This window comes from Sarcophilus harrisii, chromosome 4 (assembly GCF_902635505.1).
Source record: "Sarcophilus harrisii chromosome 4, mSarHar1.11, whole genome shotgun sequence".
In the NCBI taxonomy this organism is placed as follows: domain Eukaryota; kingdom Metazoa; phylum Chordata; class Mammalia; order Dasyuromorphia; family Dasyuridae; genus Sarcophilus; species Sarcophilus harrisii.
Genome location: NC_045429.1, coordinates 106401069 through 106417499, shown reverse-complemented (window position 1 = coordinate 106417499; position 16431 = coordinate 106401069). Strand labels below are relative to the sequence as shown.

The window sequence follows — 16431 nt, the reverse complement described above, 5'->3', positions numbered from 1 at the left end:
CCCCAAGGTGATAAGAAGCCACTGGAGTTTACTGAATTTGGCAGTGACATGATTAGATTTTTCTTTAGGAAAATCACTTTGGTGTCTTAATGAAATATGAACTGCAGGAAAAAAGATTTAAGATAGATAGACTAGACAGGAGGATATTGCAATAGTATTGGCATGGAGAAATGAAGACCTAAAGAAAGGTCTTCACATGTAAAAGATCTAAACAAAAATGATGACATATCAGAAGAGAGAAGAAGGATTATTTGAGAGATTTTACTGACAATCCCAACTAATACTGTCTGAGGACAAGGGCTACATTGACTCATTATTTATTTTAGCTTAGTAGGAATGCTTTATGCACAAAGATACTTATCAGTTTTTTAAAAAATATTCTCAGTAGAATAAGAAAATGGTCAAAAGATTGGAAAAATTTCAGAAAAAAATTTATAAACCACAAATGGCTGATTGAAAATATGCTCCAAATCACTAAAACTAAGAGAAATGCAAATTAAAACAAATCTGAATTTTCACCTAATACAATATAAATTGGCAAAGATGACAAAAATGGGAACAGTCATTATTAGAGGGTTATGGAAAGAAAAATCACACTAATTTATTGTTGGCAGAGCCTTTCCAGATAAGTTTAGTGTTCATCTTCTTTGACTCAAAATTTCTACAACTGGGTATATGTGCTAAGAAATCAGAGATGAAAACAAAGGTCTAATATATGCCAAAATATTTATGGACATATTCTTCACTTCATTCTCTTTGCCCCAGTACTTTTGGATGTTCTCAGGGATTCCATTGTTCTTGCTATCCAGTCAGAGACAATGCTGTAAAAGAACATCTCACTTTTTGTTATTTATAATTATTTATGTATGTTTATTTTACTTATATCATTTGTGGTTGGCTAGTTAGGTGGTACAGTGGATAGAATGCCTGGTCTGGAGTCAGGAGACATCTTCCTGAGTTTGAGTTTGGCCTCAGACACTAACTAACTATGTGCCCCTGGGTAAATCACTTTATCCTGTTTGTCTATCCTGTATCCTGTACAGATCCTTATCTGCAAAATGAGCTGGAGAAGGAAATTATAAACCATTCCATAGTTTGTCAAGAATACCCCAAAAGAGTTAGATGTGACTGAAGTGACAATAAAAATAATTATTGTAGTAGCAAGGAACTAGAAACAAAATGGAAATAGTTAAAAAAAAACAACTTGTGGTATATGAATGTCATAAAAAATTATTGTTCAGTAAGAAATGACCAATATAAGAATTCAAAGAAACATGGTATAATTTGTTTGAATTGATGCAAAGTGAAATAGATATTACCAAAAAATGAAAAATTATTTGTCAAGTACTTACTCTGTGCTAAATATTGTGCCAAACACACTGGATATATATATAATAGGGGGATATTTTTTACAGAATTGTATAGTACTGGACATTATGAACAAAAGATACACTAAGAACCTCCCATAGCACTGGAGAAAAAAAGAATGAAGTGAAATGTAGGCTATTTCCTCAGACACTTCCAATTCTGGCTATGCAATTAATCAAAAATAAACCTACTCTTAACCATGTATTAGGAGAATAGAACCAGTTACAGAATTTCTGCTCATGTTATAAAGACTCTCCAAGGTATATTCATTACAAGTCATCATAATTTTCCCAAAAAGTAGTTTCTCAGCTTCTACACATGGAGAAAAATCACATCAGCCGATTGATGCACTCTGTACAAATATCAAACCCTCATTACACCTGACTTGATGAACTTCAAGGATTTTCTGTAATTCTGAGATATAACTCTTTCTTTGCAGGCAGATGTTTATAGCATTTTTTTTTCTGCTGAAGCACTTACTTTATTAATCTAGGACCCAGTGCCTTCACCACCCTGCTGTCTTTAGGTATTGAGACACATATGGCATGCAAGATCTCTACCCCATGAAATCTCCTGCAATACACAGGCTCAGTGGGGTATGGGACAAATGGCAAAGCCACTTTCATTCTTTATATCTCCATCCCAGTTGGTTTCGATCAGTTTTTGATGATCTTTGAATAGCTTTTCCACATTCTAATGTTCATTTTCTTTTTTTCTTTAAGAAAGAAATTGTATCTAGGCAGATCAGTGTTTTATGCACTTTAGTATTTATTTAAACCTTAAGGTATAGGGCACTATGGTAGAAGATACAACTTTACCATTATTATCACCAGGAACTGTCCAGAGTACTATGTACAGAGAGCTACCCTATGAAAGCTTTAACTCTTATCAAAAAGTATAAGTGACTCAAACATAGACAGGCACAGCTTAGTGTACTCTAGTTGGAATAGGACACCTGGGGTCAGTGACTTCAAGTAAATCATTTAACTTGCTTGTACCTCAGTTTCCTCATACTCAAAAATAATGAAAGCTCCTTGATGAAAAAGCCCATTTAATGCTTTTTTTTTGAGGGAGGGAGGGCTTTGTAGCCCAATACCTTGCAAATAATATGTGCTTATAAATGATGTTGAATTGCATCAAACCAAATCTGTAAAAAAAATTGATAACATTTGCAGTACCTACTTTATGGGGTTACATGATCATAAATTTTGAATCCTTGAGTCAGGTCCTCTTATTTTTCTATTGAACAAACAGAGAGATTGAGTGACTTGCTCACACACCTGGAAGTGTGTGAAGCAAGATTCAAGGTCAGATCTTCTTGCTTCCAAATTCATCAAATTATCTACTCTTCCACCCTATCCTTTTATTTTGAGGATGTTGCATTATCCTTCAAGTGATATCTATATATATATATATATGTCAGTTATTATTATATTATTAAAAAAAGGCATGAAACATCAGACATACATAAAAATATTTGTATCACATATGATATTATATATTAAAGTGTCTGCTATGATTGGAGCAAGGGTATGTGAATAATTATGTTGGGAGGGAGATTATGGAAGGAATTATGTACGGGGGAGATTTGGAAGAACAGCTGTGTAATTCTATATCCTTTACAAACACCTGCTATCAAGACATAAGGTCTTATTTCAGCCAACAGATAATTAGGCTTGATGATAGCAATGTAAATGGAACCCTAATTCATGAAGCTGATAATTATTCTTTCTAGTGACAGATGATCTATGCACCATGTATGTGTCATCCTGGGGGGAGGCAGCTGTATTCTATTTGGGGATAAGTTTGGGTCTATCCTCCACCTTTTCCCAGGCTCAATTTTATGCCTAATATCAGACCTGGGTGTTTTTAAAATAGATGTGTAGAACATGTTGTTATTGAGGCTAAGATCATCAGTTTGATTCCCATATACTCTAGTTTTGCCTATTACTGCACAGCTAGTTCTAGTCAAACTTTTCATGAATGCACACCTTGTTAACAATGCAGACATGGGATAAATGTAGCCTTATTTCTGTTATGGGGGAATTTTTTTAAGTTTGAAGGAGTATTCCTTAAAGCAGAGGTCTTATTGACCTATGGGTCAGAATCGCCTTCTTTTTGTAGTAAAGACAGCATATTTCCATTATTTCATGTTCAAGGTAGAGGTAAAAAAATTCAGGTCCCTCTTTTTGTGCCCATTGTGAATCTACATCATCATTTTTTTCCACCTTAGCAAAATATAAACCTAAATTAGAAGTAAGTGGGTGCTTGTGCTCTGACTATTTGAAACTTGGTGGGAACTATTGTGAATGTGAATGTTAAGTAGAGTCAGATCATGGTAGTTAGAAGGCTGGTCCACTTGTCAGGAATTCTGCCACCATGATCAATGTGCTTGAGCAAGCACAATCACTTTTCTGTACCTCAGTTTTTTTCTTTAAAATGGATATCATAATTTTGTATACAAAACTCACCAAGCATATTTTAAATGGTGAACTCAGATGAAATAATCTTCTATAATAACAAAAATTATATATATATAATTAATAAAATAATGAAACTTTTAAAATATTTTTAAATGTTTTTAAAAGTAGAAACTGAATTGACTCAGGTTTTAGGACATTGTGCAGGGTTTGGTTCCACTATGAATAGTAAGTAAAGAGAGGTTTAACTGGTCCTTATTTTGATTAACCATTATAAGTAGTGCTTGAAGTCTATATTCTTATCATTTGATTTCAGGAGCAAGATAAATGAGAGTGCAAGTTTTTTTCAATATATTCTTTCTGGATTTTTCAGAGATATTTCTGTGACTATGATCAGAGGGCCCCTTAGAGAGAATCATCATGGCTATTCTTCTTCTACCTTTTCTCTCCATGTCCTAATACCTCTCTGTATCTCTTTTCCTCTTCCCCTCTTCCAACCCTTGACACATACTACTTTGTCCCTTTGTAGAGAATGACATATGTTTACCGTATGTATCACATTTGTGGATTTCAAAACCATAATCTTCAGAGTCCTTTAAAAGGTGAATTTGAATCAAAACTGAGGATATGTACTCCATTAGCCAGTGTAGAAAATGCTCATTCTTTTCTTAGCAATTATATCTGATCACATAGTGGGATGGGGGGAAACTTTGGTTCTCTGTGCCTCAGTTTCTCTATATGGGATACATTGATTTGCTACTTACTAATCTTGGATATTACACAAAGGTAAGTGAGATCAGTTTTTGTAAAATTATTGGAACTTGTCTGAAGTAAATCCCCATCTGAGATATTAAGGTAAATATTGTAAATCTGTGAAGAAAAGAAATTAATTATGCAATCACCTAGCACCTGAAGGAATCAGATGCCTTTTTTCTCTCATAAAATTAATATCTGCACCTATTCATTCCCTGAACCCTTTGCCACCATAGAGTCTTGAATGAAAATGCAAATCACTGACCATCCTTTTGATATTCTTTTCAGGGACACCTGTGTGGTTCTTTGTGAAAATTGCTCCAATTCGAAATGAACAGGATAAAGTGGTTTTATTTCTTTGCACTTTCAGTGACATAACAGCATTCAAACAGCCAATTGAGGATGATTCATGTAAAGGTTTGTAATTCTGATTTGTATAGATACATTTTATACTTTCTTTCTCCAGCACGGCCCAGGAATCTACACCGAATTCGAGGTTGCCAAGGCAATCTAAGCACAAAAATTAAAAATTACACTCTAATTTATGTTGGAGGAAGGTAAAATGTCACCCTGGAATAAATTGGGATAGGAAGCAGAAGGGAGGAAGCTTGGGGTTCTGCTTGGAAAGCAAAAGGAATAAGTGCCAATTAACATTGGATAATTCTAGCAGCATCAGAGAAGCATTCCAAATTTTCAGATGATAATGGTCACTTACCCAACAGTGAATAGAATTTGGTCAGACTCTTAGAACTGAATGAATTATGTGTGCTCATACAATAAGATGCATTTCAGATATTCAAATATGTTTTTTTAAAAAGGCATAGACTCTATTTTGTTCATGAAAGGCAATGGTAGAATTTCAATCATTTCCATCAAGGTGGTTTATTTAGTTCAGTCTATGACTAGCAAGATTATATGCTTAGATAACAGTATTAATGAAACTAATTAACATTGGATTCAGTTCCTTATTAGTCTGTTTCATGACCTTAAACAGCATTTTTTTTCTGTTAATACCATAGACTGAAATCCTCACCCTAACCAGCCACTTCCTAAAGATATGCCTCAAAAACAATAGGGACCTACCAGAGCAAGTGAATTTTTCAGCCTGAGCCAATCACTGTAATTGAAAAAATGGCTCAAAGCCAAAATCCTCTTGTTGGTGGGTTAGTAATGATGTGTGTGTGTGTGTGTGTGTGTGTGTGTGCGCGCACACACACACACACACACACATACACAATTCAGATTAAACCTACTCTGCAGTTTAGAGAGCTGTCTGGGCAAATCGAAAGATTAAGGGACTTTAGGGAGGCAGTATGGTTCAATAGAAAGAGCATTAGTTCTGGAGTCATAGGATTTGATTTCAAATTCTACTACCTGTTAACCTATTGAATCTCGGCTTCCTTCTCTGTAACATGAGGGGATTAACCTAGATGGCCTTGAAAGCCTCTTCTAGTTTAAAATATATGATTCTATGATAGGACTTTGTGCATGCCCCTTCTGTTCTCCAGGCCTTAATTTTCTCAATTATAAAATGATGGAGTAGGTCTAGATGACCTCTAAGAAAGCTACAACTCTACAGCTAAGATCCTACAATTCTTTGATATAATCTTGGACAAATCACTTCCCTATTCTAGGCCTCAGTTTCCTTACCTGCAAAATAATGGGATGAACAGGTCAGTCTTAAAGGTTCCTCTAGCTCTAAATCTATGAGCTTATTATCTTATGATGTGATCTCCAGCAGGTCCTTTCCATTTCCCCATTTGTTGGCAAAGAAAGAGTTGAACTTGCTGATCCCTGTTCTCTTCTAGGGATATAAATCCACAATTCTAAACATGCACTTCATATTTTAAAGCTAACTACATTTAGTAACATTTTTCTATTTTTTTCCCTTCAAATATGATTATGCCATGTTACCAGTTTTGCCAATATGCGAGTATCTAATTTTCTATGACAACAAAACAGCTTAGATATCCTGATGAGACAATAACAATAGTATGGATATCCTTGTCATAAAGATGTGTGAAGAAAAAGCATATTTTCCCTTGGCATCTAGCAGTCTTTATTTGATTCTGATGTATCTGACAGAATAGATAAATCAAGATTATATAATAAAGCTTACTCAGGTCAGTGCTTCAGGAATCAAATGCATCATTTCCTTTTAATGAGTTTTAGTGGTGAACTCCCTTGCAATAGGGACCATGAATAAATCAAAAGGGTTCTGGTGAGGATTGATTAAAGAGAACTAATTATATATTTGTATGTAAGCATTTACCCTATTCCCTTTTCTTTCTGAAACTAGGAGCTATTTTATCTCTTTGTTAGAGAAATAGGAAAACTTCAATTCTTGATTTGTTTAAATTCAGAAAATTACTATCTGTAATAGTAGGAACAAGATTAGTATAGCTCATTTAATGTCTCTTCAAAGATTGTCCATTATAAGTAATGTGGCAATCTACCAGTCTTATTGTACCTGGGTAATTTGTTCTTGTTTTGAACCTGAGGTTCCTTGTTTTAATTAGGCTGGAAGTGCAGCAGTCATTTTCCAACCCAATTCCACTGCTTATTGGAACAGATGCTTTTAACTGATCCATTTCCCACCTAGACTGGGCAGTCTGGGAATGTACCAAATTGGTGCTAGACTTAATGTGAACATCACTGAAAACATAGAATTCTGGAGCTTATCTGATGTACCCATTTTCCTGATAACAGGAATTACAGGCACCACTCTGACAGGTGGAAGTTTGGTTTGACTCTGCTATAAAACAGAATAGAACATTTCACCCATGAAGAGTGGTTACTATTATACAAATTGCAGTTTTATCAACATCCCTAAGCACTAAGTAGGTCAATGAAAAAAGTTACCCTCAATGCCTTGAATGTGCTCCTGAGAGGTACTGGGGTATGGTGGCTAGAGATTGAGAGAAGATGAGTTTGCTCACTTCATTGCTCATTCTCTGTGTGATCTTGGATGAGAAATTAATCATCTCTCAGCCTTAGTTTCCTCATTTATAAAAAACAGGATTAGACCAGATGATCTCTAAGGTCTTTTCCACCTTCAACTTTCTACAATGCTTTTTTGTTTGTTTGTTTGTTTGTTTTTTGGCCTTGACTTTGTTTCTTCTGTGTCTTGAAGATGGAGCCCAGGGTTTATTTCAGCACCTTGGTCAGCATTAATAGTCACTTTGATAACAGCATTTACAATTCACTATAGTAGATTTGGTCTGTGTCTCTCTCTCTCTCTTTTTCTCTCTCTCTCTCCCCATACACACACACATATGTATACAAACACACACACACATACATATATTTTCTTTCACTCTTCTCAATTTACCTAAGGTTTTCCTAGGTCTAACTTATACAATTTAATATTCAAATTTAGCTTATATTCCCTGAGTGTATGTCTTGACAATAGTTAGAGGTGGCTTAGAAATAAGTCACAACATAAAATTTGAAAAATGGACAATCTATCCAGAGATGATTGAGAACTAACTGTAATTAGATCTCAAGCAAGTAATATGCTTTTGGGAAAGTCTTTTAATTGCTTTAGGTTCTTTTTCTTTAAAACAGAGGTATTACTGCTAGTATTACTTAAATCACATGATTACTGTGAGAAATATACTTTGGATATAATAAAGCATCATAGCTTTATTTTTCTGGAGTCTATTCACCTTTTTTAAATAGCTTCTGTATTGCTTCTTTTTCTCCTTTATGATATATAGTAAAATCCTATTATAACCCTAGTTTGTGTTATATATGGATATATCTCCTCTCTCATTACTTAATGTTTCATGATTCCATACATAAATCTTGATTTCTCTTCTTCCTCTTCATCATTTCTTTGCTGCACATATTTTGGGACATTTTATTGCTTACCAGCATCTTCTGACAGAGATCATGAGTAATCAGGGAGAGAAGGAAAAATTTAAGTCAGTTTTGCTACTTTTCTTTCTTTCATCTTTTTTAAAATTGTTGAACAAGAGAGTAGGTTGAAACTTAACTAAAATGAGAAACTGTACTTTGTGGATTTCAATTGTCCCTACTCTCTTCATTCCCTGTTATTATGGATAATTGAGAGTAGGCTGCTGGAATTTTCTCTCTGTCCTCATTCCTTCTTCTGAGTCAGTTTTAGTAGGGAGTCCTGTGGCTGTGAGTGCAGGAGAATAGACTGCTGGGCTTGGAATCTTCTCTGCAAATTGCTTACTGTGGAATGAGTCACCATTCTCTTGTTTTCTACCTCACCTCACTAAATAACCTCATTTTAGAGGAGCAAATTTATTTTCAAAGAGCTATCTCTTATATCCAACTTCTGAGCCAGACTTCAGCTAAGTGCAGAAGACCATGGCAATATGAAACTACAGCCAAGAAATTGAAGGACAAAGAATTAGGAAAGAAAGGCAGGGGGGAAGTGCTCTAAGACCATTTCAACTTACTCCTCTTATCCTTACATTTTCACATGGGCCCCAATGAAAACATTGGGGAAGACACAGAGTAGTTAAAATTATTCTGTTTTTTTCTGCTTTATCCTAAAATATGAATGGTATTTCCCAAAAAGGAATTCATAAGATTATTTGTTCACATAGAAGTTAATGCAGGAGAGAAGATGAAGAATTTATCAATCCCTGAAGCTCTGTTACTTGTAGGAGCAATCCCAATTTGTTATGTGTGAGAACAATTTGCATTTTAGTAGTTAAAAGCAGAAGGTTTAAGGGAGAGAAATAAACACCCACTACTATCTGCAGCTTACATTTATAAGTCCGTATTTTCTTTACCAAAATGTCTTGTTATGCAGTCTAAGGAAAGTTAAGTTGCCCATGGGCCTTAGGATCTGATTTTCTAAATGGACCTGTGGGAAGCAGATGTTTTGAGCTCAGAACAAGGTTTCTATTCACTTTATCTCTCCTAAGCAGGATGCATGTTTACAAAATGTCTCATATCTCCACAAGATCACATTGTCTATTCTATCTATGAATGGGAGTAACTCAGTTTGACATCAGGAGAATGTGATTTCCCATTTCTCCCAGAACAACTTCAGTGTCCCCAAAGGTCCTCTGAAGTAGAAATGGTACAAAGCTGCATTGGCTAGAGCAAAACCCTGTCAGATTTATCCAAGTTTAAACTAACATATTGTGTGAGGCCCCATATAAGATGGAGAAAGTGAGAAAAGCTATTAACCATTAATTTGGATCATGTAACCGATAGCTATTCCATTTGTCAGGTAATCGAGAGGCATCAGCCTATCAATCCACAAGCATTTATAAAGTACCTACTATGTTCTTGTTAGATGTTAGATGCCAAATATAGAAATAAAAAGAATGAAACAGTCCTACTCTCATGGATCTTATATTTCAACTGGAGAAGCTACAAGTATAGCTCTAAGTATGGAAAGAATTAATTCAAAGAGATTTTAAGCTGAAACACAATGTTGATGATGTAGTAGGTTTAACTAAGAAGAATTAGGAAATGCAAGTTAATTGACATGGAGATCAGAAGATGCTTTTTTTTTCTTAAAACACTAGATTTAGAGTCGGAAGACCTGTTTCCTAAATAGGTAACTATGAAGCAAGATAGAAATTATTTCTCACGTCCCTTCTTCCTCTAAATCTGTAGTTCTATAGATATTGGAAAGAACATGAAACCCTACCCATTATTGGCCATCCTTTTTCTTGTTTTCTTCCTTTTTTATCTCCCCCTTTTTGTCTCTCTCTTTCCATTTCTCCCCTACTCTACTTCTTTCCCTTCTATTTTCTTCCTTCTGTGCCTAAATCCTCTGCTTCTTCCAGTGTGATTCTGGACAAATCATTTACTTCTGTGGGCCCCAGTTCCATCAATGTTAAAATGAGGAGTTTAGGCAAGATGGCCCACAAGGTAATTTTTGCCTCCAAGTACTGTGATTCTTTGATTCCCATCTCTATTCCCTGTGCCTCTGAAAAACTGTCATAGGACGCCTGGCTTTCCTTGGTTGATGTTTTTTTGAGCTTGCTATTATCTAGGTTTTTCCTAGGTCAAGTCTGCCAAGAATATATTCCCTCGAAGTTATGCAGTGAAGGAGCAATGGCTACTATAGCCATTTCATTATCCCTTTCCCTGGACAAGCAGAGATCCTAGAAAAAAGGCATAATCTAGAGAACAAGATGGCATAGGTGATAGTGACTCAGAATCTCTCATCTATCCTTTGTTCCTAGAATATGCATTACTTTTTCCAAAGGAAGAGTGCTAGATTTGGAATCTGAGTCCAAATATATCTTTGCTTTTTAATTTGACTTGATTATTTTGGAGGTATTTTGGTTAGATTCTTTTTCCTTATTGAAGGATTAAAATTATTTTTACCCAGAATATTTTAGTTTTTTCCAGACTCATTTGAGAAGATGCTGTTTATACAAAATATTATAAGATTAAAACTAGACAGCATTTGTATTTCAATACAAATTTCTCAAACCAAACTATAATAGTTTACTGAATGTGGTTATTTCTCTACCACTAAATGTCAGGGAAAAACAAACAGACAAAAAAACATGTAACCAACAATTGAACCAGACAGTTCAGGCCTTTATCAACTTATAAAAGAAAACCCCAATTACATCTAAGGCAAAGATAAACTTCAGCAGTATTATTTCCCAATAGTCAATCGTTAAATATTTTATATACATTTTATGTGTTATAAAGAGACATTTATTTTATTTCATGTCTTATTCTAAACATCTTTTTCTTCAGAATTTCTTCTTGCTTTTTCTGCTTTGGAGTCAGAATCCTCAAAGGCTAGCTCATTCAGTGGTTCAAGGCCTTTAAGACATTGCTCAGTTAATTTTTCTATTGTATCTGTCATGTTCTACACATATTCTGATGTTTCTGCCAACTTCTATATTCTCTTCTTTTTGGTTGGTAATTTCTTTATTTTTTTTGTCCAACTTTAAAAATTCTAGGGTTTTTTTGGGTTTTCTTATAGTATTTTTAAATGAACTTTCTTCATTTTTCTCATGCTACTCTCCAGTATTGAGGATTACTATATATATATAATGTTAGTTGAATTATTTAACTTTTCTTGGCCCCAGTTTCCTTATCCATGAAATGAGATGGCTTAGGTTAAATGACTTCATAAGTCCTATTTATTTCTATATTTATGTTCAATGACTTCACATTTTCATGTGCTCTACTCTGCTTTCCTATTTTTTTGTTTTGTTTTGTTTTATTCAACCCTTACAGGGAAGAGTTGGATTCTGGGAGAGCTAAAGCTTTGAAATGGTGAGCATATTATCATAGGGTCATAGATTTTGGGCAAAAATGGACCTTAGTCAATAAACATTTATTAAACACCTACTATATGTCAGACCCTTATCTATATATCCATCTATGTATCTGTGTATCTATATATCTACCTACCCATCCATCTATCTATATACATACAAGATAAATTGGTGCTAATTATCCAAAGGAAAGCACTAATATTAATGGGTCAAAAAGGCAAAAGAATATTAATTTTCCATGTTTAAAAGATACATTAATAAAAATACTGTTCCATGTTTTACCCTAGGCAAGTACCTATTTTGATTGTAATTATTTCTGGTTTCTATACTTATGGGTACACATGTACTCCCTTGTGTTTGAGTACACATACAAATATACATAGATTTATTTTCAAATCCCTTAGGATATTTTTAGTGTCTAATTTCAGCTTTATATTCTAGAGCTGAGGAGCAGCATGGCTGAAGACCAGCAGGAGTCTAAAAAAATTGATTTTCTTTAAATTCTGATCTATTCCTGAAAACAGATTGAGTCGAGCACTTTCATAAATGGTCCATAGGCCCATTCAAGAGGAGACCAGGAAAGCACCATACAGGGCTTGTTCTTGTTCTCTTCCATAAACTTTAATAATCATCTCACAGCTGGAGACTCATGTGGTGCTTTTCAAGCAGACCCTAAGCAGTATCATTTCTCTGCTTAATGGAATCAGGAAGCTCAGAGAGTTCCTCTAGCTTTTTCATTAAAGCCCAGAATGTTTAGAATAATAAGACCCCCAAAAAGCTGATTTCTCTTCTTGCTGTGTTTACAAAAACCCAAGAACAAAACACCCCCAAATCATAAACACTGAGATCATAATACTGAAGGTCACTTTTAAAGACCACTCTTCTGCTTGATTCCAATTGGATATGTCCTTATTGGAAGTTGAAGATTAGACCAAATGATCTCTCAGGGTTCTGAGACCTGACCATTTAGGGAATTCCTATTATGTAATACCTGTTGCCTTCTATCATACTTATGTAATCATTCAGTAAACAATTATTGTGTATCCATTGTGTTTTCAGCATCTTGGGAGGGAGGAAATGATCCAAAAGAGATATCATGATATCATAGCTGAGAATCAAGAGATCTGCTTTCCAGTACTAGTTCTGGCACTTACTAATAGGCTCCCAGAGTTGAGAAAGACTTGAGAGATCTATTAGTCCAATTTGTCCTGAGCACAAAGCATCTTTATCATCCCTAGTGTGTGGTTATTCTATTATTGCTCAGAGACTTCAGAGGTGCTCAGAGAAGAAAAACTTTACTTCCAAAGGCAGCCCATTCTATTCCCTGACACCTCTAGTTCTTAAGTGCCTCCATAGCTTCTACTAATGTTTCTAGTCCTGCCTTTTGGGGACAAGCAAAATAGCTCCTATATGAGATTTTGGTCAGATCAATTAACTCTAATTCTCAGTTTTTGCAGGGAGATTTCAGAGGCAGGGGAACCCATGTTTCTTGTTTACTCAGGGAACTGGTGGAAATCAGCAAAGACTAAATAGTATAACCTTTTTATGTGTAGCTCAAACTGTAGAACCATCTTGGTCACCCCAAGGGCCTCAGAACCAGGAAGTTAGGGGATCAATCTTGAGTTTCCAGAACTACTGCCAACTAAAATGAACCCCTGGGGGAACCTTATCAGATAGTCTAAGTTTGGACCAGCTTGAGACATATAATGAGTCAACTATCCTCCTAGACTTAGTATTGGGAAGAAATTCTTCTCTGGGAATCAGTTTATTATCACCTCTGACTGTTACTTGTTCCATGTTTTTTAGTGGAAAAGCGCTTATATGCTATCAACTGTGTGTTTTATTTTCCCTATTTGTAAAATGGAAACATCTAACCTAATTATGGAATAATGAGATGGTAGATATGAAGGTATCAGAAGTATGTACTTTAAAGTTTTTAAGTTGCTTTACATGTTATTTCATTTGATCCTTACAACATTCCTGGATGACAGTTGCCATCAAAGCATAATAGCTAAGTGTGATGTAGCAAAAAAGTAGTAATATTTCTTAAATCTTTCTGGGATATGAGTGTGAATTCATATATGTGTGGGAAGCACTATGTAAATGATGGGAATGCAATATGTGAGAATGTAGAAAATTAATGGATAAAGTTGGGAGATGGATATACATTTCTAGAAATAGCCATGGTAAGGCTAATTATCTGTATTCTTACTGCAGGTAGCAGAATGTATCTCTCCTCTCTTATTTCCTGTAGGTTGGGGAAAATTTGCTCGGCTAACCAGAGCACTGACAAGCAGCAGAGGGGTCCTGCAGCAGCTGGCTCCCAGTGTGCAGAAGGGTGAAAATGTTCACAAGCATTCCCGCCTGGCTGAGGTAAGGGTAAAGGGAGGTAGCCCTGGATCCTGCAACACAGGCTAGACCGTTTTGACCTCTCCTCCCTGGATCTTAGTTTCCTTGTCTGTAAAGTGAGAATGTCAGATCTTTTATATCTTATGGGAGTTTAGTTATTAAAACACTTTGAAGGGGAAACAAAATAGTCGCTCCACAAATGCAAGACATTTTATTATTATTGCTATTTAATTGCCTCAAGAAACTGCAATTCATTGGTGTTAGTACATCCTTCACTGAGTCTGGTCTTATTGCAAGACTCTTCTCTCTAGCTGCACCTCATTTCATGATCTTTATGGGTTGCTATGACTGTAAATGTTATCTTTCTGTGGCCTTCTTGCTATGAGCTCCTCTTGAACTGAGTTTTATGCTGTACCTAAAATCATAGATGACCCTTTTAGCCCCAGATCTCCACTGGAATATTTTCCAGCTTGGTTGGATTGCCAAAATGTGTGCTACCTGGCATAGCCTCTGAGAGCCAGCCTCACCTCCATGTCAGGAGCAGATACAATGGAGGCTTTCAGTTAGGAATTTTTATTGGCTAAGCAATTAGTGAGTAAGGTTCTGAGAAATGAAAGCTGGAATCCTGGTCATACTTCACTTACATATTGACTGTAATATCCTAGGCAAAGTGCTTTATCTCTCATCTCCCTGGGCAATTTTATAGGACTATGAGTTTTGAAGCAGGTAGAAATCTGCATTCATGGAGTGGGGTTTCCTATATCAGTGAAATTCAATATCCATCCTATTTTATAGTATCAATAATACAGTGGACCAGTGTCTTTAGTTCCCTCCCTCCCTTTCTTCCTCCCTCCCTCCCTTCCTTCCTCCCTTACTTCTTCCCTCCTTCCTCCCTTCATTTCTTCTTCTCCCTCCTCCCTTTATCCCTCCTTTGTCCTTCTTTTCCTGTCTTCCTTCCTTCCCTCCCCCTTCTTCCCTTCCTTCCTTCCTTCTTTCTCTCCCTTTCTTTTTTCTCCACCCTAGTCCGTCTCTCTCTGTTCATCTGTGTGTTTGTCTCTCTCTTCCCTCCTTAATGTCTTTCATGTTTACTGAACAGTTTTATGGAAATATTTTTAAACATCACCAAAACAGCCCATGTGAGCACAGTACTCCTGTCTGTTAAGGTATAATCGTTAAATTTCCAATTAGAATTTAATTGGGGTAAAACTATAAATCATATTCTAGGGAAAGCAAATATATACTTATTGATATGAATTGGAATAAATCCCAAGACTCTTCTGGTATAGAAGTGAAAATCTCCCTTCTATCTCTCTGTGGGAGGAAAACAGAATCTCAAGCTGGTTCTGGGAAGAAGCATGAAGGGGGCCTACTGAATTCAGTGGCAGAGTCCTATATCATTTCTCCATATCAGATTGTGCCAATTGGCTTGTCCCCATTCTGTGAACCTCTCTATTTCTGAGTAGCCAATAGAAAAGCAAAACCACTGTTAGCAGCTTGCTAATTCTCCTGAGCTGTGGATGCTCTGGTTTGGAAGGGTTGAGGAAATTCAAATGCATAGTTAAAGGATGAAAAGCTACTGGTTGACAGCAACATTATTTTTTGTCATAGTGTAGGTTTTAGCTCCTGATGAACATGGCATTTAAGTCAACCTTTTAAATATGAGTCCCCAAAATATATTATCCCATATCAAATGTCTCACTCAGATAGGAACATGAGAAACATCAGCAACTTCTTTTCCCCTTCCTTCCTTTGTCTGGAAGAGGTCATTACTCTTCCTCCGTTGACAGAGTATGTTAGACGCTTGTTTGAGTGAGGTCAGCATCAGGGGTTGGATCTTTGGAAGCTAGTTGATTTCACAAAGAGAAAATCAATTCCTTGATCACATATTCCACCTGGACCTCTGGTAACCTGTCTCACAGTGTTGTAGTTGCATGTCACAGCAAGGATTAGATGTTGAGTGTGGGTAGTTCAATGAAAGCCTGTCTCTTTTACTAGAATGAATTACTCAATGTACTTGTGTTTAAGGCTGCTCAATTTCTGATGATGATGGGTCTCTTTACATCTGACATATCTGAGGAAATATGGAAAAACTCAGAAGGTGTTATCAAGGTGGAGATTATTATTGGCTTCATACATACTGCCAAACCCTTCCACATGGTCATTTCTGTGTCTAAGACCTCAGGTAGCTTCTAGCCCGCCCTGGAATACAAAAAATCCTCAGCAACACACATCAGGCTGGAGAACCCAGAAGTGCAGGGAAAGCCATCCAGGAACAGTGTCTTCTTTTATTGTTCAGTTCT

At 35.9% G+C, this 16431-nt stretch overlaps 1 protein-coding gene across 2 annotated transcripts in view; it reads left to right on the top strand.

Moving 5' to 3' along the window:
* Positions 1-16431, top strand: part of KCNH1 (potassium voltage-gated channel subfamily H member 1) — a 491105-nt gene that overhangs the window by 37380 nt on the left and 437294 nt on the right. For both annotated transcript variants that reach the window (XM_031937311.1, XM_031937312.1), the window contains exons 4-5: positions 4830-4958; positions 14037-14155. In XM_031937311.1, the coding sequence (XP_031793171.1) occupies positions 4830-4958; positions 14037-14155 (248 nt within the window). The remainder of the gene's footprint in view (positions 1-4829; positions 4959-14036; positions 14156-16431) is intronic.